Below are 24,896 nucleotides of genomic sequence, written 5' to 3'. Positions count from 1 at the left end.
GCTAGCACTGATTTTTACAAATTTGGTAGTGGCTTACAAACACATTTAGTTACTAAATACTCCCTACTCCTGTCTTCCCAAACTATTTAACTGAGTAATTGAATTCAATTATGCTACATTTAATATAACTTGACAGTTGAGAAATAGTTTTGTGATCTTATCTTATTTGGTTTCAAAATCTGCTTTCAGAACTGGAGATTAATTACATTAAGCTTCTAATTAATATATTTCAAAGTTGTATTACGATTCCTGAAGTTTTGTAATGCTAAATAACTAAGTACTGTCCCCAGTACTGAATTCTAACCTCTAAGTTGGGACGTAATAAAAGTAAAACACTGGAAATGCCTTTTCTGATAACAACATACATGATCACGATCCCAACCCATGAATCAATGACATACAGAGTTCAGTAGAATCAGGACCAAACGTGGCTAAAAATGTAGCCACAAGCCTGTGAGTCCTTCAGCTTACTATGCAGTGTTTTAAGGACCTCAGTGTCTTCTGGTATTTGTTTAAGAGGAACTCTCTGTATATTAATTACGCCCTTAATCAAGCTAATAATTTGCCAGTAACACTTTTTAAAATGTGTTCAGCACTGAACCTGTTAGGGATTTGAACTTATAATACATTCATAAGTGATATAAATTATACAATTAAAAGGGTCTAGTAAGAAAATGTGTTAGTTTCATTAAGGAAGCTGTTAAATTAGATACTGGGGTCCTAAGGACCAGGTTTAGGAAGCTCTGGCACATGAATTGCACAGGAAAATTGTCTGATTGCACATGAGTCAAATTTCTGATTTGGTCCAGGCCTAGGTGGCTGAAGAGTTACAATATTTACACTTAGTTGTCCTGGTAGATGATAATTGTATCAAGAATCACTTGAAGCAAAGGTTAATGCACATCTGTATGATTGTGTTCTCCTTTTTTTTTCTCATGGGGTAACTTGTTTATCAAGTCATCTGCTACAAGAAAGCAGCTCCACAGGGTTTCATTGACAGGAACCTGTTGACAGGGAAATTAGCCCTAGGTTTCTTTCACAAAGCTGGCGGGAATGAATACTATTGAAAGAGTCCTTGTAAGATACAGTATGCTGCTTCGGAGACTATTGACTTGTAATAGCATGTTATGTAGCAGGTTATGTAAGTGTGTGGGGGGTAATGAAGGTTGGCCAAGCACATAAAATCAGTTGCTGTTCCCTTTTCAATATGACTGCTTTTGATTTATTCAAATATATCCACTATTGCGTTTCATGAGTCAGTATGTGTTGTGGCAGAAATTATACAAATTATCAGCAACAGGAATATTTGGTGCTCTTCCACTAAGGAGATCACACATCCCCTAAAATGATAATAATAATTAATAAAATGCTGAGAATTTCATTATGCACCCAAAAAAATAGGCTTCTGCTTTACAAACAAAAATTCTAAGAATCGATGATCCCGGTCAAGTAAATTGCCTGGTAAAATATACCTAAAAAGCAGAAGTAAGATACATTATGCATTCAGAGAGCTCTTTCAACACAGTAAATCTAATTAACTCAGATAATTCATCAGCATGTGAAAGTGAATATTAAAATATTAATTATACCTTTAACAAATGCTTATTAGAAACTTACTTTAACCTGTTTTCAGCCTTTGACAGATAACGACTGAAGTAAATTTCCTGAATAATCTATTGTTATTCATCTTAACATTTGTTGCTATGTGTGTGTGTACACAAAACAAGAAACCAAATTAAATATCAGAATATTGTACAGGAAGAGTATATGAACGTACTTCAACTACATGCAGAATTGATACTGTTTAACAGCAAATATAATGTTTGAAAAGATCATAGAATCAAAAGAAGAAACAACAAGGTTCTCATAGTGTGGACTTGCCAATCCATTACATTACAGACCTTCCCCAGAACAGCCTGCATAACTATTTAATTGATTTATAATTAGTAGAAGTAAATAATTAAAGACCCTGAAAATATAGAAAAAAAAAGCTGCAATGGAGTGGATTGAAATGTCTTCCTATTCAGAGGGCTTGATCTGTAACCCTTCTATATTTATATATTACTAGGATGATGTACACTGTCTGCCTGTCAATTAGATTCACCTCTACGGCAATAAGACGTACAATGGTGCAGAGACAGAAAAGACATCTCTTTGACCAGTAAGGTGAGTGAGGCAGGTCTGCAGCAGCTCCCTGTATTGATTGCTTGGGAATTATTAATGAAACCTCACTAGTAAAACATTATCATTTGTAAATCAAGCTAGCACTAAATCATTATGAACTATATATATTATTACTTTGGGCTGTTGAATGCACTAGATACTACATGTTGCACATACATTTCAGACTGCAAAATTAATCTCCAATATTATTGGCACCGTTGATAAAGAATAGCAAAGATATTTTATATTATTTATAAAATAAAATAAAACACAGATCATGAACATTATTTGCTTTATCAAGGGTGCCAAGGTGACTGCATATATGTATCAATATATCTCTATATATTTACACACCATTTAAAACATAAAATAGTTTTCTCTTATGATAATCATATTTAATTTACAAAGTACTGAAATTATTGACTAATACACCTCAAAAGCCTCAGCTGTTTATCTCCTTATGTTTTTCTTCATATATTTCATGAGAGATTAAGAACATCACTACAGGGAATGTCTGTCCTTCAGTCTTCACATTTCTCTCATCATATGATATCCATACCTTACTTGCTTTGTCATGTTATCTATCATTTTTGGTGGATTTCTATAAATGGTCCCTGTGAGACACAAAACCATTCCTGTATGATCTCTTTGGCCACTGTCAATGCATCCCCCCTGTAGGGAACACACCAGCTTTCCCAAAGCTAAGAGTACCTCCCTCTTCTCAATCCTATTATCAGTCTGGGCACCATGAAATCTGACCACATTTCTGGGTTTACTCCTCAGAGGAGATATTTAAGTGACCAAATGCCATGGTTTACACTGAAATTAATTAGAGTTAAATGGCAGCTGCTAGGAGATCTATGTTAATTACTTAAATTCTTGCAAAATACTGTTCTTCCATGTCTGTAATTGAGAGGAAACAAGTTCTGTTTCACAGCAGAAACATTTTTGAAAACGATTTAGCAAAATGTGAAGGTCTAGCAAAAAGCATTACTTCTTCCTTGGTAGTTTTAAATTGTAAAATACTGCTCATTAGGGGAACAAATTATTCTTATTCCATTTTAATTAACCAAACCTCCTACTCTAGCCATGTGTAGAGGGGATTACATATGCCTTACTGCCTGTTTCCTTTCAAAGCCTGAACACAGATCACTTGGATCATGTTCAGATATCAATGCACCATAATAACAGATTGTGACACCTTAGCGGTGTAACGAATCGTGGGCACGGGAACAGTGGAACAAAGTTTCGGTGTTGGTGGGATTGTCAAGACAGACGGGGGTCGGATACCGGCAGGACAGTACAATCAAGGGAAGGCAAATATGTGGTCGTGGTCACGGGCAATCAGGGGAAGAGCAAAGTTGTAGTCGGGAAGTCAAGCGGGAGGTCAAGGATACACGGTAGATTCAAGGCTAAACAAAGCACGGGGAGACAGCTCGGAAATGTAGTTTGCACAAACAAAATTTAGCGACTTGTGACAGACAGTGAGGGGTTTATTGGAGGACCAGAGGGAAGCAAGGAACCAGGTTTGGGAGGTGCAGGGTGAATGGGAGCAGAGGGAGACTGAACAAGTGCAGAAGGGTTTCAGGAATGTTAATTGAATGTTAGAATGAAGGGAACTGGGAGAAGTGACTGATAAGGAAGGGTGATGGCGACATCTAGTGGGGAACTGGGGATGTGTTGTGAACTGTGACATTACCCCCCACCAATGATGCGCCGCAGCTGAACCAGACCGGACACGGCGGGGTCAGCCACGGGGCCGAGGAGAAGGTGCAGTGGGATGGGCCAGGTGAAAGTCCATGATGAGAGATGGATCAAGCAGATCGGCCACTGGAACCCAGGATTGCTCCTCTGGACCATATCCCTCCCAGTCCACCAGGTACTGCAGTCGGGCCCGGAGGCAACAGAAGCAGAGCAGGGAGCGCAACGCATAAGCAGGACCACCCTCCAGATCCAGGGGAGAAGGAGGAGGAGCAGGAGAAGATGGGGGATCCGACACCACAGGTTTTAAGAGGGAGACGTGGAAAGTGGAGGCAACTGCAGGCAGTAGGCGACTGGATTGACCTGGCACAGAATCCGGAACAGACTGATGTATCGGGTGCTGAGCTTCTTGATCTTGATGTTATGGTTGGAAAGCCAAACCTACTGTCCTGGCAGATAGTGTAGCGGTGGACGGCGACGATGGTCTGCTGCGGTCCTCTGGTGGCGAATTGCGTGTTGCAGCTGGGTGTGCACCACTTGCCAGAGTACAGCACTGTGGCGAAACCAGTCGTACAACACTGGGACATAAGTGGTTTCCTCATCCCAGGGGAACAGGGCATGCTGGTATCAGAGGATGCACTGGAATGGGGTAAGGCCATAGGAATTGCTGGTGAGGGAGTTCTGCGCATACTCAGCACAAGGCAGGAAGCAAATCCAGTCAGTCTGGGACATGCTGCAATAGAAGTGCAGAAACCTACCGATCTCCTGATTGAGGCACTCTGTCTGTCCATTTGACTGGGAATGATATCTGGACTGACCGTCACTTGTAGTGCCTTGAAAAAGGCAGACCAGACATGGGAGGTGAACTGGGAACTCGGTCAGATACAATGTCCTCCGGCAGCCCGTAGACGCGAAATACGTGATTGACAAGCATCTCTGCAGTTTTGAGTGCAGTGGGGAGTCCCTTGAGAGCAATGAGCAGGCCTTAGAGAACTGATCGATGGCCACCAGGATGGCAGTGTAGCCCTGTGATTTCGGGAAATCAGTGATGAAATCCACTGCTATGTGCAACCATTGATGGTGAGGGACAGGAAGTGGCATGAGCCTGGTGGAGAGGTGTCTGGAGGCTTTGGACTGCGTGAAGGTGGAGCAGGCGCTGACGAACCTGGTGACGTCACGCGCTAAACAAGGCCACCAGAATTTTTCCCGAACCAAGGCAACGGTGCGGCTGACACCTGAGTGACTGGAGGCAGGAGTGGAGTGGATCCAGCGTAGCAGGTGGGGCACACAGATGATGGGTCCGGTTCACTGGACACGGAGAAGGAGCAGGATGAGTGGCGAGTCCGTGCTGAATCTGGTCCCAGATGTTGCACTGAATGGGAGCCAGAATGCAGCAGTGAGTGCAGGAGGAGGAGTAGATCAAAATGTTGTCAATGTAGACGATCACAAAACAATGCAGGAATGACCTCAGACCTCGTTCACAAATGCCTGGAAGACAGAAGGGGCATTGTTGAGACCGAACGGAATTACCAGGTATTCATAATGGCCAGTGTGTGTGATGAATGCCATCTTCCATTCACCTCCCTCTCGAATCCGGATGAGGTTGTATGCACTGCACAGGTCCGGTTTGGTGAAGTAGCGGGCTCCTCTTAGTTGCTGCAAGGGCACCAAGGGCATCGCTTACCAGTACTTCACCGTCACTGCATTGAGCCCCCTGTAATCAATGCAGGGCCAAAGACCGCTGTCCTTCTTGGAAACGAAAAATAAGCTGGTGGCAACAGGTGACGTGGATGGACGGATGATTCCCAGGTCCAGAGCCTCCCTGATGTACTCCTCCATGGTCTGGCCCCTGGCAGGGGGTGAGGCACCGGGAGAAACAGCTCTGCCCCCAGGATATAATGTCCCCCTCAGTCCAGGATATGACTGGGTTGTGGTGAGCAACCCACGGCAGGCCGAGAATGAAATACGTCCGCTCCAGGAGAATTTATCACCAGAAAGGGCAGTGGTTCTGAGTGCAGCAGACCAATGGACATTATGATGGGGCTCGTCTTTTGGGACACCGGGCCAGAACCAATGGGCTGGTTGACAGCCCGGACGCGGAGAGGAGGCACACACGGTGAGAGAGGGATGTGGTGTTTCATCACTGTCGCACTGTTTATGAAATTCCCCACAGAACCAGAGTCCAGCAGTGCATAAACCGAGCTGGATCCGAGCCTGGACATGGCACTGAGCCGGAGTGACGAGCGGGCACAATGTGGCACTCACAGTGTCGGCAGGGGAAGTGGTGGGGGAGCCATGACGAGTTGGACACGCAACCCGGAAATGCCCCGAATGTCCAAAATACAGACAGAGGCGCTGCTGAACTCTGTCTCTCATCAGGGGACAGGTGTGTTCTGCCTAGAGGCATGGCCTCCATCTCACACATGGAGTTGGGTACATGGCTGAGGCTGGCAGACGGACGAGACACAGCAGGAGTGGACTGGATTTCCCAGGTCTTCATCAGGTTCTCCAGCCTGACCGCAAACTGGATGAGTTGCTCCAGGGTGAGCACCTTATCTCGGCATGCGAGCTTGGCTTGCAGGTCCTGGTTTAGTCCCTGATGGAACTCAGCGAGCAGAGCCTGATTTCCCCATCCACTGAGCACTGAGTCCAGAACCTCAGGGGGTAATCTGTAGCAGAAGAGGAGCCCTGGTGCAGCGCGAGGAGCTGTTCCCCGGCATCTCTCCCTACTGCAGGGAGGTGAAAGACCACCAGGAAGTGAGTGAGGAAGGTAGTTAGGGACCTTGTCATTTCACCCTGTTGCTCCCTCCCAGATAGCGGAAGCCCATCTGAGCGCTTTCCTGGTCAGGAGGGTGACAATGAAGGCAATCTGAGCTGCCTCGGTGGGGAAGGATGTGGGCAGATGGGCAAAGTACAGCTGGCACTGCAGTACGAAGTCCTTGCAATGGTCAGAGGAGCCGTTGTATTTCTGGACAGGAGCTGCAGGGGCAACAGCAGGAGCCGGAGCAGCCATCACAGAGGGAGCAGGCGGTGGTTTGGGTAGGTGCTTGAGAAGCTGGTCCAGCGCAGTCTCAATCTTCTGGAGTGTCCGATCATGCTCCCGGAGTGTGGCCCTCTGGGTGGCGAGGGTGGTCAGCACTGCTGGGTCCATTAGGAAGATTAAGTTTTCTGTAACGTACCACGGGCAGGGGAACAGGGGAACCCAGCTGCGGTGCTGGTGGGATTGTCAAGACAGGTGGGGGTCGGATACCGGCAGGACATTAATCATGGCAAGGCAAATACGTGGTCATGCAAACAGGCAATCAGGGGAAGAGCAAGTCGTGGTTGAGAAGTCAAGCGGGAGGTCAAGGATACATGGTAGATTCAAGGCTAAACAAGGCACGGGGAGACAGCACAGAAATGTAGTTTACACTAACAAAACTTTGACAGACAGTGAGGGGTTTATAGGAGGACCAGAGGGAAGCAAGGAACCAGGTTTGGGAGGTGCAAGGTGAATGGGAGCAGAGGGAGATTAATGGGAGGAATGTTAATGGAATGATAGAATGAAGGGAGCTGGGAGAAGTGACTGATAAGGAAGGGTGATGGCAAAATCTAGTGGGGAACTGGGGATTTGTTGTGAACTGCGACAAGCGGCAAATAACTAATTTTTTCCAGTTATATAGACAGCTCATATAGTGAAAAACAAACATACTCTAATATAGCAGCTTCCATCACAGCCAGGATGCCAAAGAGATTCACATTGAAGGCCCTGCTGAACCAACAACTGTACACTGAAATGCTATCCTCTGCTGGAGTGAAAAATGGCAGCCTTATTTACAGCAGCACAGAGGAACAGCTCCAGTGGAGAAGACAGGAAGATTATTTGTAATTTAAATATGAAGATTTGGATATTAAGACCTGTGTGTTGGCAAAAAAAGCCATGGGTTATTCAATGTCCATAAGGTGTAGAGGAACGTGGTTTAACATCTTCTGAATGATAATCCAAATGTTCTCTGTCACCATACTGAGGTTCTGGTTTGGGAATTTTTAGTGCTATATACCGGTATAACAGCACAAATAAATGTGTAATACATTATAATAGTTACACCTGCACTATCCAGTACTGCTATAGCTACACAGGGTTATAATGCAATGATGCAACTGACTCTCTAGTTTTGTTTCTGAAGACTTAATTCAGTCCAAAATAAGTTTGTTAAAAACCAAACTTCTGATAAGTTAGCGGATGAAAGCCTACAGATCTTGTGAAAGAATTTAGAAAAAGCTAGTTTTCAAGTGTAATTACTGAGGCATGGTCTGCTAGACACAGAGTAGTCGGTATCCACATGTTACTCTTATTCCCCTAGAGTCCACCTTCTTTCAACTCGCCTCCAGCTCAGTTTGGCTGGAAGACAGGACAATTCCTAAGGGACGCGCTTATCATGGCCCCTTCTGGCCTACATTAATAATGCATTATTAAAGACACACTCAGGGTCACTGACAAACCAATACCTGGGGAATCGTTGCATTGTGAGATCTGGTTCCTTCATGGCAACCATCATATATTATGTTACTCCACTGGTGTTTTCAACGCTGCCTCACCAATGTTTGAATACAATTTTCTTAGAAATTGAAAGTAGGTTTTTCATCAGGCTCCACAATCCCCTGGACACTTTTATAAGGACAGGTTATGAAATTTGACCTTGAGTGAAATAAATGAATGCATAAATTACATGTGCTTAATTTAAATTGTAAGTAGCAATGCAGCAGCATCACAATATAATTCTCCTTAAGGAAAAAAAAAACAAAAAATGCATCTGAAATATGTCTTTTTTTATTTTATTTTTATACTAATCAGTTGTTCACATTTTCTGATCAGCAACAGGAATTGTAAGCATATCCAGTAAGGAGAGGGCCACATTCTTAACACAGCGCTTCACCTTTATTCTGAATTGTGGTTGTTATTCCAGACAGTCTGGGGATGAATCCATGAAATAAATAATTATACTTAAGAAAAAACATGATTTCTGTACATAGATAAGATAAATGCTGAGATGAATGAAACCTTCACCCTTGGAAATCAACTATTTTTACACTAATCATTCTGATCTTCCCTTCAGCACAAATCTGCTCACCGTTACATCGCAGAAGCTTGCAGTCAGCTGTTTTAACATAACATGGTTATAAAGCAGGAGTCCGATCAGCAGTTCAAATCACGTGTACATTCTGACAATAAATAGGCAGGGAAAGACATGCAGAACTGAAACCATGCCATCACACTGAGAGAGAGAGACAGTTCTCCTTGGATGTGCAGTAGACTGCTGTTTCCCAGCTGATCAGCACTCTGCTGATGTGCTCTACCATTTTGTTTGGAAGTTTGAGCTACGAGATGTCACTTTCTGTTAACTGCAGGTTCTCTCCCTGTGCTTTTGTGTGGAACAGGAATGGGCTGTGATTTGGCTCAAGATATCAAAAATAAGATTGCCTGACACAAATAAATAAATAAGATTTAAATAACTTAAACAGATTAACAATTAACTTTAACTTTAATTAAGGAGGAAACTACAATGAGATACAAGATATTTTGCAAAGGCAAACCTGGGGTAGAGGTGGTTTAAGAAAATAGTCTTTTTGCAGACACCTGATCAAAGCAGGTAGGTTTGGATTATTATTTCTTTTTAATTGTGTCTTTTACATTGTGAGTACAGGGCTTATGTACCTGTTATTGTGTTGTATCAGACCAAGATACTGAGGTAAACTCCTCTCACAATGACTGTAAGCAGGAGAACAAACATACCAGTTTTATTTGGTATAATCAGTGAAAAGTAGATGGAATTCAGGGACAACAGATATTCCAGATTCTTTAGCTAAATTGCTACATCTGAAGGATTATTCTCCCCTCATTCACACATAGACACACACACACACACACAAACACATCTGCAACATAATATCAAGGACTACCTCCACTACACTGCACATTTTCATGCAAAACATTCCTGGCCAGCGGAAAGTCAGAGCAATAATTTATCCCATCTTACCCAGGGAGACCTAATGATAACAAAATTGAAGGAATTAACCTGTACAATATACACTCACCTAAAGGATTATTAGGAACACCATACTAATACTGTGTTTGACCCCCTTTCGCCTTCAGAACTGCCTTAATTCTACGTGGCATTGATTCAACAAGGTGCTGAAAGCATTCTTTAGAAATGTTGGCCCATATTGATAGGATAGCATCTTGCAGTTGATGGAGATTTGTGGGATGCACATCCAGGGCACGAAGCTCCCGTTCCACCACATCCCAAAGATGCTCTATTGGGTTGAGATCTGGTGACTTTGGGGGCCAGTTTAGTACAGTGAACTCATTGTCATGTTCAAGAAACCAATTTGAAATGATTCGACCTTTGTGACATGGTGCATTATCCTGCTGGAAGTAGCCATCAGAGGATGGGTACATGGTGGTCATAAAGGGATGGACATGGTCAGAAACAATGCTCAGGTAGGCCGTGGCATTTAAACGATGCCCAATTGGCACTAAGGGGCCTAAAGTGTGCCAAGAAAACATCCCCCACACCATTACACCACCACCACCAGCCTGCACAGTGGTAACAAGGCATGATGGATCCATGTTCTCATTCTGTTTACGCCAAATTCTGAAATCGAGACTCATCAGACCAGGCAACATTTTTCCAGTCTTCAACTGTCCAATTTTGGTGAGCTTGTGCAAATTGTAGCCTCTTTTTCCTATTTGTAGTGGAGATGAGTGGTAGCCGGTGGGGTCTTCTGCTGTTGTAGCCCATCCGCCTCAAGGTTGTACGTGTTGTGGCTTCACAAATGCTTTGCTGCATACCTCGGTTGTAACGAGTGGTTATTTCAGTCAAAGTTGCTCTTCTATCAGCTTGAATCAGTCGGCCCATTCTCCTCTGACCTCTAGCATCAACAAGGCATTTTCGCCCACAGGACTGCCGCATACTGGATGTTTTTCCCTTTTCACACCATTCTTTGTAAACCCTAGAAATGGTTGTGCGTGAAAATCCCAGTAACTGAGCAGATTGTGAAATACTCAGACCGGCCCATCTGGCACCAACAACCATGCCACGCTCAAAATTGCTTAAATCACCTTTCTTTCCCATTCAGACATTCAGTTTGGAGTTCAGGAGATTGTCTTGAACAGGACCACACCCCTAAATGCACTGAAGCAACTGCCATGTGATTGGTTGGTTAGATAATTGCATTAATGAGAAATTGAACAGGTGTTCCTAATAATCCTTTAGGTGAGTGTATATATATATATATACAAATCAGTCCATCACAACCCAAGATAATGTTGGGTTGAACGGCAGGTCATCAAAAGGCTGAAAGACGTCCTGATGCCAGCTGACATCACAAGTAATCCATAATGTAGGTGCACAGTGAGTTAATTAGCCTTCACTTGAAAAAGAATGAAAGTGAGAGGATGAGGAGCCCAATTGCAGTGTTTTTTTCATTATGTTACTGGCCTTAGGAAGGAAACATAGAGAAAATCAATAATATTATACCTCGGATTTTAATAGAATGCTGCAAGTGACCTCCAGCTAGGCTGATTAGTGTTTTCACTGCATTCTTTGTTTTCAATGAAAATGGAAAAAATAAACTTTACAAGACTGAAGGCCCATATTAATCAAAGCCTTTTACTGCAGGGGGATATTTTTCCTCCTTTGTTTCACACAGAATTTTAGAAATACCGTGAAACAAGCACAAGACTAATTCAATTAATGTTGCTTTTGATTTTCACTGGTGTTGCAGGAACAGGCAGCTTTCTTAAGTTCACGAAAAAATTCCAAACGCACACAGAAACAAAAACTGGGAAACCATATATATATATATATATATATATATATATATTCTCTGTACATATGCTCTATAGTAAAACATTGCTGGAAGTTTAATTGTATGAATAAGGGATCAAAGAATACAGATATATTTAATTGGCTATATTTATGAGCACAGCAGTAAATCAGAACAGAAGAAAGAGCTGACGAGTACAGTAGTAATGTGAATGGACATTGGGTTTATTCTTCCAAGCACTTGTGTATTTGCTTAGTTGTAGCCACAGGCATATTAGTAAAATTAGCTTTGCTACAGCTACTGAATTTTTCCATTATGTTGTATTTTACATATTTTGATGAACCACTGCACTATATGACATTTCAGAGTGTGTAGTAAGAGCATTATACAGCATTATGTTGCAATGGCTTCAGACAAATATATATATACATACATACATACATACATACTGTAGCGTTGTAGGCTTTCTGCTATAGGATACACCACTTACAAAAACAACAAATAATAAGAGAGGGGGATGGGGGTCAGTGCAGCAGCTATTCTCAGGCAGCTGTTTAAGGAGAATGAAATCTATTCCTTCCATTCCACACAACAGTCCCAGATCGCTACAATACATACATATATACATACATACACACATACAGAATAAGATAATCTGTTTATGTTCATCAAAACAGTTTCATGGTTATGGGTATATTTCAAATGAGAAAGCAAATTCTATGGAAAGTGTAAAGATGTTTTTTTTGGTAATGAGTGAAATACCTGAGATCTAACTGCAATGAAGTTGACTTTCTCAGTGTATTCACTGCGGAGGTTTCTGTATAGCAGAAAATGGTGCAGAATTCATAGTGTATAAACAAATTGGTGAGAGCAGCTGTCTCATTATGCTAAAATGGCAAGTAACTGACGGACCAAGGCAGTTTTTTTCCAGAAGGTGGTTGTGATTATGGAAACACATAGTTTACACGGCAGAATTTACATTGAGTCACATTGTGCACTAATTAGGGCTGCTGCTGCTGCATTTTTGTTAAAGAATAAAGATTTCAACATTTCTTGAGACTCAACATAAAAAACAGGAGACCCGACTCAGCTCCACATGAAGTGAGAACAGATGCCCGGTCTGAAGAGTGGATGGGGAAAAGAAGAGTTGTGCATCAGCTCAGCTCACAACGCTGTACACAGAGCCAGCCTTCATTCAAAATGGACTACCTGCACTTTTAAGTCAGGAATGAGGCATATAACTAGTTTTAAGGGGACAGTGCAACTACCACGACTTATCGGAGTACAAAGGTTTTGTAAATGAGGATTTCTGACCTTCATCCAATGCTTGAGCTGAGACCAGATATTACCAGGTTATTGATTATATGCTAAAAAGCTATTAATTCCAGTTTATAATAAAAACAAACAATGTGATACTGGTAGGTCTAATTAAAGACAATACCCCCTCACCCAATTCCAATGAGAGCACTGAGTTACTCAGGACTTCTGGACTGCCCAGCGCCAGCAACATGCAGTGGCAATTAAAAGGGCAGAGGTTCATTAACATACAAGTGAACATTTAGGTTCCGGTCACCTGGAAAACAAAGACAACAACAAAACCCCACTGCCGGCTGTCAATAAATAATGGTCCGTGACATGTGCCGAGTCGAGCATATTTCAGCCATGGTGGTTCTGTCGAGGGGGCATGTATTACGAAACATGCTGCAAAACCCCAAAGCGTTCGACTGAGAAAAAGGGTCACGTTACACCATAAGACCATTCTTTGATGCATTTTACTCTAAATTAACCAGACAATGGTTATAGTATAGAACTCAAGTCTTGTCAGGTTTGAAGGATAATAAGAAGCTGTTACCATGCCATTTTAAGGAGAACTGTTCTGTGCTCCCTACTTTTTGAAGGTTGTAATTTTTTAGTTTAGGAAAAACATATGTGAATAAAGCATACTAAATCTAAACTTTAATCTAGCCACCAGTTGGAATGAAAACATACAGTACTTGATGGAGAGCTTTGAATGAGGTTGAGGGACAAACCAACAAAGGGCTGCCATCCAGCACTGGAATTCAATTTGAGTCTGGAAGGCGGATCAAAGTTTTGAATTGGTCAACTGTGAAGGATCTAAAACCAGCAGTTTTCCCACCTTCCTCTCTCCCTCGATGACTGTGATAGGCACTACGGTGGAGGGCCACTTGTTCTTCAGAGGTAAAGGCTTGTCACAGTTCCACAGCACTATGATCTGGGGGAAGAAAATAATAACCACACACATCAAAACTGGTAATGGTTAAAATATCCTGCAGATTTTTGCATTCTGTTGTTTTACACTGTACTGTTTTAAACAGCAGAAACACAGCTGCATACTGGTGTGTCTGTAATGATCATTTTCAAATCTACTATCACAGGAGAAATTTTGACACCTTCCTATGTTTGCAATGCAAAATGCTGTAGCTGATTATCACTCAGGAAGAGTTGATAAGTGTGTACCTTTATATGGAAACTCTTCTCAGCACCGTTCGAACCAATTGAGAAAAGTATTTGCAAAGATAAAGAACAAAAACAAATCCTTGACATATTACCAGTCCTGTGCTTTTTAATAGATGTTTGATAGTTATAAAGAAACAAGATTATATACTTTTATGTATGTACTTTTTGCTTTGGTGTCACATTGTCTTTTTAGTTATCTTAAACAATAGTTTTTAACATACCAGAAAAATATCATTACATACAATTTTAAAGGCAGCACCACCACACAGGGACTTAAAATAACATTAATTTATGTGAATTTATTAACATTTCTTCATTGAGTCCTGTATGAAATGTAAAGTACTGGACTGAGGAATGCAGAAATGGCTAAGTTTGAGCTTTTCGTTCTAGGGTTCAAAAGGTGGAAATCCACAGACCAGTATCTTAACTCACTGTGGCTCACAGGTAGGTGGCAGTGGTGAAGTGTAGGTAGATTTAGAACATAAGAACATAAGAAAGTTTACAAATGAGAGGAGGCCATTCGACCCATCGTGCTCGTTTGGTGTCCATTAATAACTAAGTGATCCAAGCATCCTATCCAGTCTATTTTTAAATGTTCCCAAACTTTCAGCTTCTACCACATCGTTGGGTAGTTTATTCCAGATTGTGACAACTCTCTGTGTAAAGAAGCGTCTCCTGTTTTCCGTTTTGAATGCCTTGAAGACCAATTTTCATTTGTGTCCCCGGGTGCGTGTGTCCCTGCTGATCTGGAAAAGCTCCTCTGGTTTGATGTGGTCGATGCCTTTCATGATTTTGAAGACTTGGATCAAGTCCCCACGCAGTCTCCTCTGTTCCAGGGTGAAAAGGTTCAGGTCCCTCAGTCTCTCAGTAGGACATTCCCTTCAGACCTGGAATGAGTCTGGTTGCTCTCCTCTGAACTGCCTCTAGAGCAGCGATATCTTTCTTGAAGTGTGGAGCCCAGAACTGTACACAGTATCCAGATGAGCTCTAACTAGTGCATTGTACAGTCTGAACATTACTGCCCTTGTTTTAAATTCTACACTTTTGACAATATACCCTAACATTCTGTTTGCCTTTTTTATTGCTTCCCCACATTGTTTGGATGGAGAAAGTGAGGAGTCCACATAGACTCCCAGGTCTTTCTCATGCATTACTTAATCTAGATCTGTACCTCCCATAGTGTAATTATAGTGGACATTTTTGTTACCTGCATGTATTACCTTGCACTTGTCCACACTTAATTTCATCTGCCAGGTGTCGGCCCACAGCTGAATATTATCTAAGTCCCTCTGAATAGCCTGTGCTGCCAAGATTGTATCTGCTGAGCCACCTATTTTAGAATCATCTGCAAATTTGACAAGTTTGCTAACTATCCCAGAGTCCAGATCCTTAATATAGATTAGAAACAGCAAAGGCCCTAGTACTGATCCCTGTGGAACTCCCCTAACAACCTCACTCCAGTTAGAACCAACTCCTCTAATCGACTCCCTCTGTTTCCTAGACATCAACCAGTTCATAATCCATCTACTTACATTACCCTGAATGCCTACAGCTTCCAATTTGAGGATCAGTCTTTGGTGTGGAACCTTATCAAAAGCTTTTTGGAAATCTAAGTATATCATATCATATGCTTTCACGTGATCTACAGCTGCAGTTGCATGTTCAAACAATTCTAATAAATTAGTAAGACATGATCTGCCTCATCTAAACCCATGTTGACTATCTCCAAGAATATGGTTTTCATTAAGATGCTCCTCTATTATATGTCTAATAATTTTTTCCAACATTTTACAAGTGATGCAGGTGAGACTGATTGGTCTGTAATTTCCTGGCTCAGTTTAGTCCCCTTTCTTGTGGATTGGTATGACATTTGCTGTCTTCCAGTCAGTTGGCACATCCCCTGTTCTAAGTGTCATTTGGAATATTTGAGTTAGCGGCCTATAAATAATTTCTCTCATTTCTTTTAAGTACTGTTGGAAATATCCCATCTGGCCCAGGTGATTTGTTTGTTTTTAATTCTGCTAGTCCCTTTAGTACCTCCTCCTCATTTATCCTGATCTCTCTTAGGGTTTGACTGGACTGGTTGTCAACCTGTGGCATGTCATCTGTTTTTTCTTTTGTGAAAACCTCTGTGAAATACTCATTTAGAACATTTGCCACATCTTGTTCGTTTTCCAAGATACCTCAATTTTTGCCCTTTATCTGTTTCACTTCCTCCTTTATTGACCACTTGCTGTTGTAATATTGAAAAAAGCTCTTTGCATTGGTTTTAGCTCCAAGAGCTATGTTTCTTTCCTGATCCTTTTCTTAAGATCTCTTTGCAGCTCAACATATTCTGCGTATTTTGTTTCATCACCATCCCTTTTGTATGCGCTATACAACATTTTCTTTCTCTTGATATTTTTTTGCATACCTCCCATTTTGGCCAGTGTTTTTTGGTCCTCAATTTGCTAAGTTTTGGTACAAATTCCTCCTGAGCCTCAAGTAGTATATTCTTAAAATATACCCATCCATTTTCAACTGACTCTGTATCCAGTGTGCTCCAGTCTACCTCTTCTAAGTGCCGCCTCATACCTTCAAGGTTTCCTTTTCTAAAATTGTAGACCATTGTTTTAGACTTGGACCTTGTTTTTTTAAAGAATGCCTCAAAGCTAACCATATTGTGATCACAATTTGCCATTGCTTCTCTAACTACTGTCCCCCTGACTCTATCTTGGTCATTTGAAAAGATCAAGTCAATACATGCACTCTCTCTGGTTGGTTCCCTGACAAATTGAGTTAGAAAGCAGTCATTTACCATCTCAACCATTTCTATTTCTGCTTCTGTAGTCCCCACTGGGCTTTCCCAGTCTAAGTTTGGGAAATTGAAATCCCCCATTATAACAGCCACATCCTTGCTACATGCAGTCCTGATTACATTGTACAATGCAACATCTTTCTGAATATCTGAGTTTGTTGGCCTGTAACACACTCCTACCGCTAATCCTCCAGATCTCTTGTCCAAAAGTTTCACCCACAAAGATTCTGTTCCGTTACTGGGATCTAATACGAGTTCTTCTGCCTCACTGTCATTTTTCACATATAATGCTACCCCACCCCCTCTTTGATTTTGCCTGTCTCTACTAAACTGTGTGTATCCTTCCAACTTGTATTCATCCCCATCATTTTCTGTAGGCCATGTTTCTGTCACTCCTACAACATCATAGTCACATGCCAGCACTGTGGCTTCCAAGTCTAACATCTTGTTCCTTATACTCCTGGCATTGAGGTAGAAACATTTCAGGACTTTCCTACTAGCAGTTTCCCTTGGTTTTCTTTCCTTAGAGGAACATCTCCCATTCTCAGAGCTCCCTGCCCCCCTGGTTCCTAGTTTAAATGATTCTCAATTTCACTGCACATACGCTCTCCCAATGCATTAGCCCCCCTTCTGTTAAGATGTAGACCGTCCGGTTTGTACAGGTCCCATCTATCCCAGAAGAAAGACATATGCTCCATAAACCTAAACCCCTCTTCCCTACACCAAGCTTTCAACCACGTTAAACTTTCTAATCTCTGCCTGTCTCCCTGGCCTGGCACGTGGTACCGGAAGTATTTCAGAGAAAACTACCGTGGAGGTTCTGCTCTTTAGTTTTGTTCCTAACTCTTTAAATTTGTCTTGCAGAACCTCTGTCCTACCTTTTCCTATGTCATTGGTTCCAATGTGGACCATGACTAGTGGATTCCCCCCGGCTTTGGCCAATAGCCCGTCTACTAGTTTAGGGTGATCTGCAACCTGAGCACCAGGCAGGCAAGATACCATGTGGGTCTCCTTATCACTAGAACACACTGTGTGATCTACACCTCTAAGAATTGAGTCTCCTACTATAACTACCTCCTTCTTCTGGGGGGGAGTGGGCACCATGGTGCTGTGGTGCTCAACTGCCCCCCCATCACCCTCTGAGCTGTCACTGTCCAACTCGGTGTCCAGCAGTTGGAACCTGCTGGGCAATTCTAGCTCTTGGGGTGTCTCTAGGGGTTGTGCACGCCCTGCTCTGCGGTTACGACCTACTGTAACCCAGCAGTTCTCTACACTGTCTTGCTCTAAGGTCTCAACTCTTCTAGGTTTTGGCATGCACACCATCTCTCTCATGGGCTGATTGACCAATTCTTCTATATCCCTAATACAGCGCAGATTGACAAGCTGAGCCTCAAGATCACAAACCTTGATCTCTAGGATTTCAACCTGCCGACAACGTTCACAAATGAAGCCTTCTTGGATGAGTTCATCCAGGAAGGCAATCATTCTGCAAACCTGACACTACAGTGGCCACATTCTTCTAAATGTTAGTTTTATTTATTTATTTATTATTTTTTTAACGTCTCTTGGTTCCTGCTGCTAGTCAACTACCTAACTATTGTCAGCGAGAAACAGCGCATCTCTTTCTCAACAGCTGCTTTAAGTAGCTTTTGTCTACCTACCCCCAATTCACACCTAACTGGCCACACCTGGCTCCTCCTGCAACACAATTCCTGCTAGTCCTAGACAAAATCTCCCTTCTACAACCTGTTTACTTTCACCAACTCAGCAGCTGAACCTGAACAGACATTTGCCTAAATTGAATTGCCTAAACTCCCAAACAGGAGTTTGGGTACTCCAAATCATGGAGAAAGAACAATAGGGGAAAATGCAAGAACAATATATGTCACTATCTACAGGTCTGTTCACTGAAATATTGAAGCTAATACTACAGGTGAGACCAATCAGTCACCTGCATAAAATATTAGACAGACAATAGAGGAGCATCTTAATGAAAAACATATTTTTGGTGATAGTCAACATGGGATTAGATGAGACAGATCATGTTTTACTAATTTATTTGTGTTTTTTTTAACATCCAACTGGAGCTCTAGATCACGTGAAAGCATATGATATGATATACTTAGATTTTCAGAAAGCTTTTGATAAGGTTCCACACACAAGGGCAGTAATGTTCAGACTGTACAATGCACTAGTTAGAGCTCATCTGGATACTGTGTACAGTTCTGGGCTCCACACTTCAAGAAAGATATCGCTGCTCTAGAGGCAGTTCAGAGGAGAGCAACCAGACTTATTCCAGGTCTGAAGGGAATGTCCTACTGAGAGACTGAGGAAACTGAACCTTTTCACCCTGGAACAGAAGAGACTACGTGGGGACTTGATCCAAGTCTTCAAAATCATGAAAGGCATCGACCACATCAAACCAGAGGAGCTTTTCCAGATCAGCAGGGACACACGCACCCGGGGACACAAATGAAAATTGGGCTTCAAAGCATTCAAGACAGAAAACAGGAGACACTTCTTCACACAGAGAGTTGTCACAATCTAGAACAAACTCCCAAGCGATGTAGTTAAAAATGACAATTTGGGAACATTCAAAAATAGACTGGATAGGATCCTTGGATCACTTAGTTATTAATGGCCACCAAACGAGCACGATGGGTCAAATGGCCTCCTCTCGTTTGTAAACTTTCTTATGTTTTTATGTTCTTAGTTTAAGAACTATTTAAGAACAATTAGTTTAAGTAATTGGCCCTCTGTTAACATTACACTGGGTTTAGAATGCCGTGACTTTTCTAATGTGGATGATACTACTTTCATTGCCTGAAATATTAATTTATGTTATCTTAATTACACCGCTTGCTTAAAAAAAGCTACCTGCAAGTATAGAGAATATAATCAGAAACTAATTACCAAGTCCATGTTTGCTTATTGTTTTTAATTATAATGTTTTATACATATCTAATTACAAGGTGAGAAAAAACTATTTCAGTTTAGATATTTATATGTGAGATTAGTAAAGTTATTCCAGCAAAGTCCACTTGTTTAACCCTGGAAAGCACTAGTGTCATTCCAGAAAACGTTTGTGGGGGTGAAAAAAGGATGTTGAGTCATGTTGCCGTCCACTCAGTCATGGCTGTCTTTCGATATCTTCACAGAAGGCTTGGTGGTGAATTGACATTTTCACACTCTTTCTTTCCTGAAGCTTTTTATATTTCTCAATTAAAGTATCCTGTACTGTGCCCATTGATAATCTTGGGATGGGGGTAGGGGGTGAGAGGGGGCACATCAACATCCACATCCCACATGTTGCCCCAGCTGAAGGCTTGTCTGTTTAGAACAAAGCTAAAATGCTGAATCACAGCATACTTTCATGCTAAAATTAAATTAAATTTAGGAAAATAATATTAGGTTATTGATGTAACCCTGGTCCTCTTAAAAAACAAACAACACAAGAGTATAGCAAATTGGTGTACTGTATTGTAAAGCTGGCCTCAGCAGGATGTGACATATTAAGACCCGGCCCCCAGCGTAGGCCACCCCTCTGAGTAGGGGAGTTCTCCAGCAGCAGCCGTTGCCTATGCCCTTGGCTGCTACTTTCCACTTGAAAGGGAACATAATTTATCTTGCCAAGTAAACAAGTCTATATTTTCCTTGTTTGACACCCATTAGCGACCTTTCAGTGCATCAGAAAATGTAATTTTTCTGTAAAAAACAATGATTGTGGAGCTTCTAATATTTCACATTACTTGTGCAATCACTGTTATTAAAAATGTCCTACAAACACTACTGTGGAAAGAAAGTTCTCAGCTTTAGTCTTCATCTGTTAGGCTTATTTACTCATCGCGTGTAATCTTACCTGTGCGCAGTACTTGGATTTGGCAACAGCAATTATCAGTTTGACAATGGGCTGCGACTGTGACTGGAAAGGGGTAACAGCCTGTATTACAGCTGTGAACTCCTGGGATGGACTTTTTCCTGTAATTGCAGAGCAAACAAAGAAAAAATGGCAATATGAGTCTTCAGTAAACATAGATTCCCGAAAGATTAACTCCAAAATAACTTCTGGGCCTAAAGTACTATGTCCTCAAATATTATATGATTCTCTATAAATATTACTATGCACAGCAGCGTCACACATTGGGTTAAAGGTGCACTCACAGGTCTGTCCTGTCTTAGCAGAAAGCTGGCCCCAAAAGCATTCAGGTTCATTGGCTGTCAAGCCCTTAAAGGTGGCCAGCAAGATTAATGCCCCCCAGAGGGTTAGGGTGTCACAAAGGTGGGACAAGGAAGTACGTTATTAAAAAATCTACACAGGAGGAACTTCATTCATAATGACCAGGGTGAAGCATTGTCATTACATTCAAACTAGGCCAAGACTTTAATAAAATAAAACTCTCAATTCCACTTATAATGAAATCTATTTAATTGGGCAGCTTCAGGGACTTTAAAAGTTGGAGTGGCAGACAGAACCCTGGTAATGCAAGAGGATCTCATCTGACTTCAGTTTAATATTTTTTCTCCACTCCAGAGAGAATAATATGGCTAAATAGTGCATATATGTGATTTGTAAGTCTCCAGCTTATCTCGTTCTGTGCGATGACAGCTCTACCTTAGATGTAACCTTGAAAATCCTGTAAAGCAATCAGATGTGAAGTCTTCAGTGATAGAGTGGGCCAATGGTTGTAACACTTCCACATAAAGAATAAAAAACCAGGCTCAGGAGGCTAAACCTTTAGATTTGTATCCTGTAACAATGATTATTTCCATGAATTATCTATATGAGGCAGGACATTCCTCCTGTGAAGTGATTACTACATTTTTTTTAGCACAATGTTCAGTGCTTTAACAATCAATGCTTCTGTTGTGGGACCCTGAATTAGAAATACAAGTGACTTAATTATCCTTAAAGTTACTTCATGTAAATCATGCCTTGGAGTATAGACAATTCACCTTCACATAATCATGTTCACCACACAATATCGGCCACATAATTTGGTTTCTACTGTAAAATTCAACAACGCAAATTAAAAACCTATATGCGTTTTTAATGCAGACTATGATCCCACACATCGTCGGTGCATGTGTTCTCTCTAGATCCTCTAGATCATGTGTTCAATGATAAGATTCCTCTGTTTTGTAAAAATGGCATCCTAAAATGGTTTTATTGTGTTTGAAGAATATTAATAGGGATGAGTAGCCAAAACAAGAGAGACAGTTCTGTCTCTCGGGTCCTACGTCTGAGTATTATTGGTATTTGGTTTGTCTTTAACTATTGCAAAGAGAAGGATGGGGGGCGAAAATACAAGCATTGGCCCACGGTACGCCACGGGGAGGGGTCCACAGTTTCAATCCTGCTAAAACCTTTCAGATAATCTATTGACAAGTCATTTGTCCCCTAGATTTCTGACCCCATCACAGTGCTGTTCTTGGCCAAAGCCCCCTTGGGAACATAACACTGATCAAGGCATTGCAATGCAGAAAAGAGATCAAATGCCATGCATTTTGTTCACTGCAGTGTTTCACAAGCCCCCGCTGTTGAATGAGTCTTGAGATGCCAGAATTGAAAACCACACAAGAAGTGCCGTGGTGAGGTGGAATAATGAATTAGGCATTCCACAGAGGAAAGACACAGAGAAAATCAAGGCTGTAAATACATGAGCAACATTTACAGTTAAAAAGGGAAATGGTTGTTGATATTAAAATATAACTTTGTGGTTATATGGGTAAGGAAGTTGTAATGGATGTGTAAAAACAGCAAACCATAATAAGATTTGGGTCACCATTTACCTCTTTATGGCTCTTTTTTGTGACTGTATTAACATTTACACATTTTTTTAATTAGTACTAATTGACCGTGGTGAGTTTGGATGTAAAAATGCAAACACAGTAACCTTGAAACATGCTGGTGATAATTAGAATGACGTAACATTGCAGAGTTAAATCTGATCATATTAACACTGATTACACACTCATTACAGCAACATTCACACAGTCTATACACTGCATGTTAATTTTGTATTAACAAAATGGCTTTGGCAGCCTTTCAAAAATTGGGCACAGTTTTGCAAAGATGCAAAGAGGATTCTAAAGACATGAATGTATTATATTTATAACATCTGAGAGATGGTGCCAAAACAGCTGGAATCTTGGAGATGAAATGACAGGAATGATTACTTAATCTAAATAAACATTAAATCTGATCATTTCACTCAATGAACAGAAATTACATTACACAGGGAAAATATTCTGTGTAATGAATTTTGTATTCTACACAGTTGACAAATACAGAACTTGAATGGAGAATTAAGTGAGATGTAAGATAATGCAAATGACAGAAGATTTTGACAGGGAAATTTACAGCTGAACATCTCCCCAAAGATTACAATTTCACCAGCTCTTAAGGATATTGCATATTGATAGTGGTTTCCTTTTCCCAATTGTAACCTTATACAATCTGACTGACAGAATTTAAAACAAGTTGAGAGGACAACATTTTAGCACATTGCATAAAACATAGTCCTACACCGCACCCCTTTAACAAAAAAGCATGGTGAACCCTTAAGTGCACTGACTTTTAAATTGCATGTATTGTTTGAAAACAGTATGAAAGACCTTTTGGTCCCTATAGTCTTTCTACTGGTGAACTAATGCTGTAATCTATCAATATACTTTGTCCTCACCTTTAAAAAACTGGGAGATTAAAACAAACAAGCAAAAAAGCAACCATAACAACACATTAGTCATTAAGAATGTTTTGCACATACACTGCAAGAGGGGCTGCAATGACAAGATGCTACTAACGGCATCATAATACATCAATAGCTATTCCTGGCAGGGAGGACGAGGGGAGATTGCATTTTCACTCAATAGTTGACAATCACAATTAGATTTTTCTCAGCCAAGACTTTGAGGAAATTTAATCGTCTTCTGTGCTGCTAGAATATACAAGACTCTCCCTTGGTTCTTGCCCTTCATAGCTAATACAGTCCTGGAGCGATGTTTAAAATATGCATTAAATGTGTGTAAAATTCCTTACACAAAATATAATAAATAATAAAACAAAAAGTCCTAAATCATTAGTGGAGGATTCAGACCATTAGAGAAGAACATGCTTCTGAATATCTAAAACTGTCATAAGATTTTAAGAAATCACACAGACATCTTGGTTTCCCATAATTCACATGGACATTTTACACAAATTTTAAAAGTTGCACAGAGATTCCGGCAGCCTTCTCTACACTGTACTTGTACTACTCGGCTTCACTTTAAAAAGTCAAAATCACAATTCAGAAATACTGTACTGTACTGTATTTTGTACTGCCACCACAGCTTATTTTAATATTGCAGGGCTCTGTATAATCTAAACATTTTCCATGACAAAAATGTCATTTTTTTTTTTTGCTGTCATTATTATTCTTTAAAAATCTGGTAATTGATAATGGTAATTGATAGCTCCACAGATTTTATACCGTCGTAATGTGCTGATTATTTTTTTGGAGTCCATAAACTTGTCTTTGGAGTCACAATTCTTGACATAAAAGAAACACTGAAATGCATTACAAATCTCTCTTATAAGCATTTATTACTTGATTTCTCAGGAAATGACTATAAAGGTTTACTGCACAAGTTTGAAGCATAATGACCATTCACCCCTGTTATAGTTCCTTGGAGGGAGATGTGCATTATTGGATAATGCTAAGAGCTTCATTTCAAACACAATGTGCTCCTGTATAAGAATCTGTACAATACTTTTTATTTTACAGAACTTAAAGGCCCTCTGGGTCTGCAGGGAGCTGTGGGGTACACGCCTCAGCACTGAATTTGGTGGCTGGATCTTGACTGATCTGTCTTGATTGCTATAAGATCACTGATATATTTTATCATCATTATCCATGGTTGTTTACAGGTTTAACCCACAGGCAAGACGATGTCACTCGATTAAGAA

General features: G+C 41.0%; 1 protein-coding gene across 1 annotated transcript in view; it reads right to left on the bottom strand.

Annotated features, from left to right (window-relative positions):
* Nucleotides 1-24,896, bottom strand: part of LOC136749949 (exostosin-1) — a 248,487-nt gene that overhangs the window by 13,615 nt on the left and 209,976 nt on the right. Inside the window, exons 6-7 of the mRNA XM_066704616.1 lie at nt 20,808-20,926; nt 13,811-13,906 (exon numbers count right to left, since the gene is read on the bottom strand). Of these exons, the coding sequence (XP_066560713.1) occupies nt 13,811-13,906; nt 20,808-20,926 (215 nt within the window). The remainder of the gene's footprint in view (nt 1-13,810; nt 13,907-20,807; nt 20,927-24,896) is intronic.

The sequence above is a fragment of the Amia ocellicauda genome, chromosome 1, assembly GCF_036373705.1.
Source record: "Amia ocellicauda isolate fAmiCal2 chromosome 1, fAmiCal2.hap1, whole genome shotgun sequence".
NCBI classification, from domain to species: domain Eukaryota; kingdom Metazoa; phylum Chordata; class Actinopteri; order Amiiformes; family Amiidae; genus Amia; species Amia ocellicauda.
This window is presented reverse-complemented; position numbering and strand designations above follow the sequence as displayed.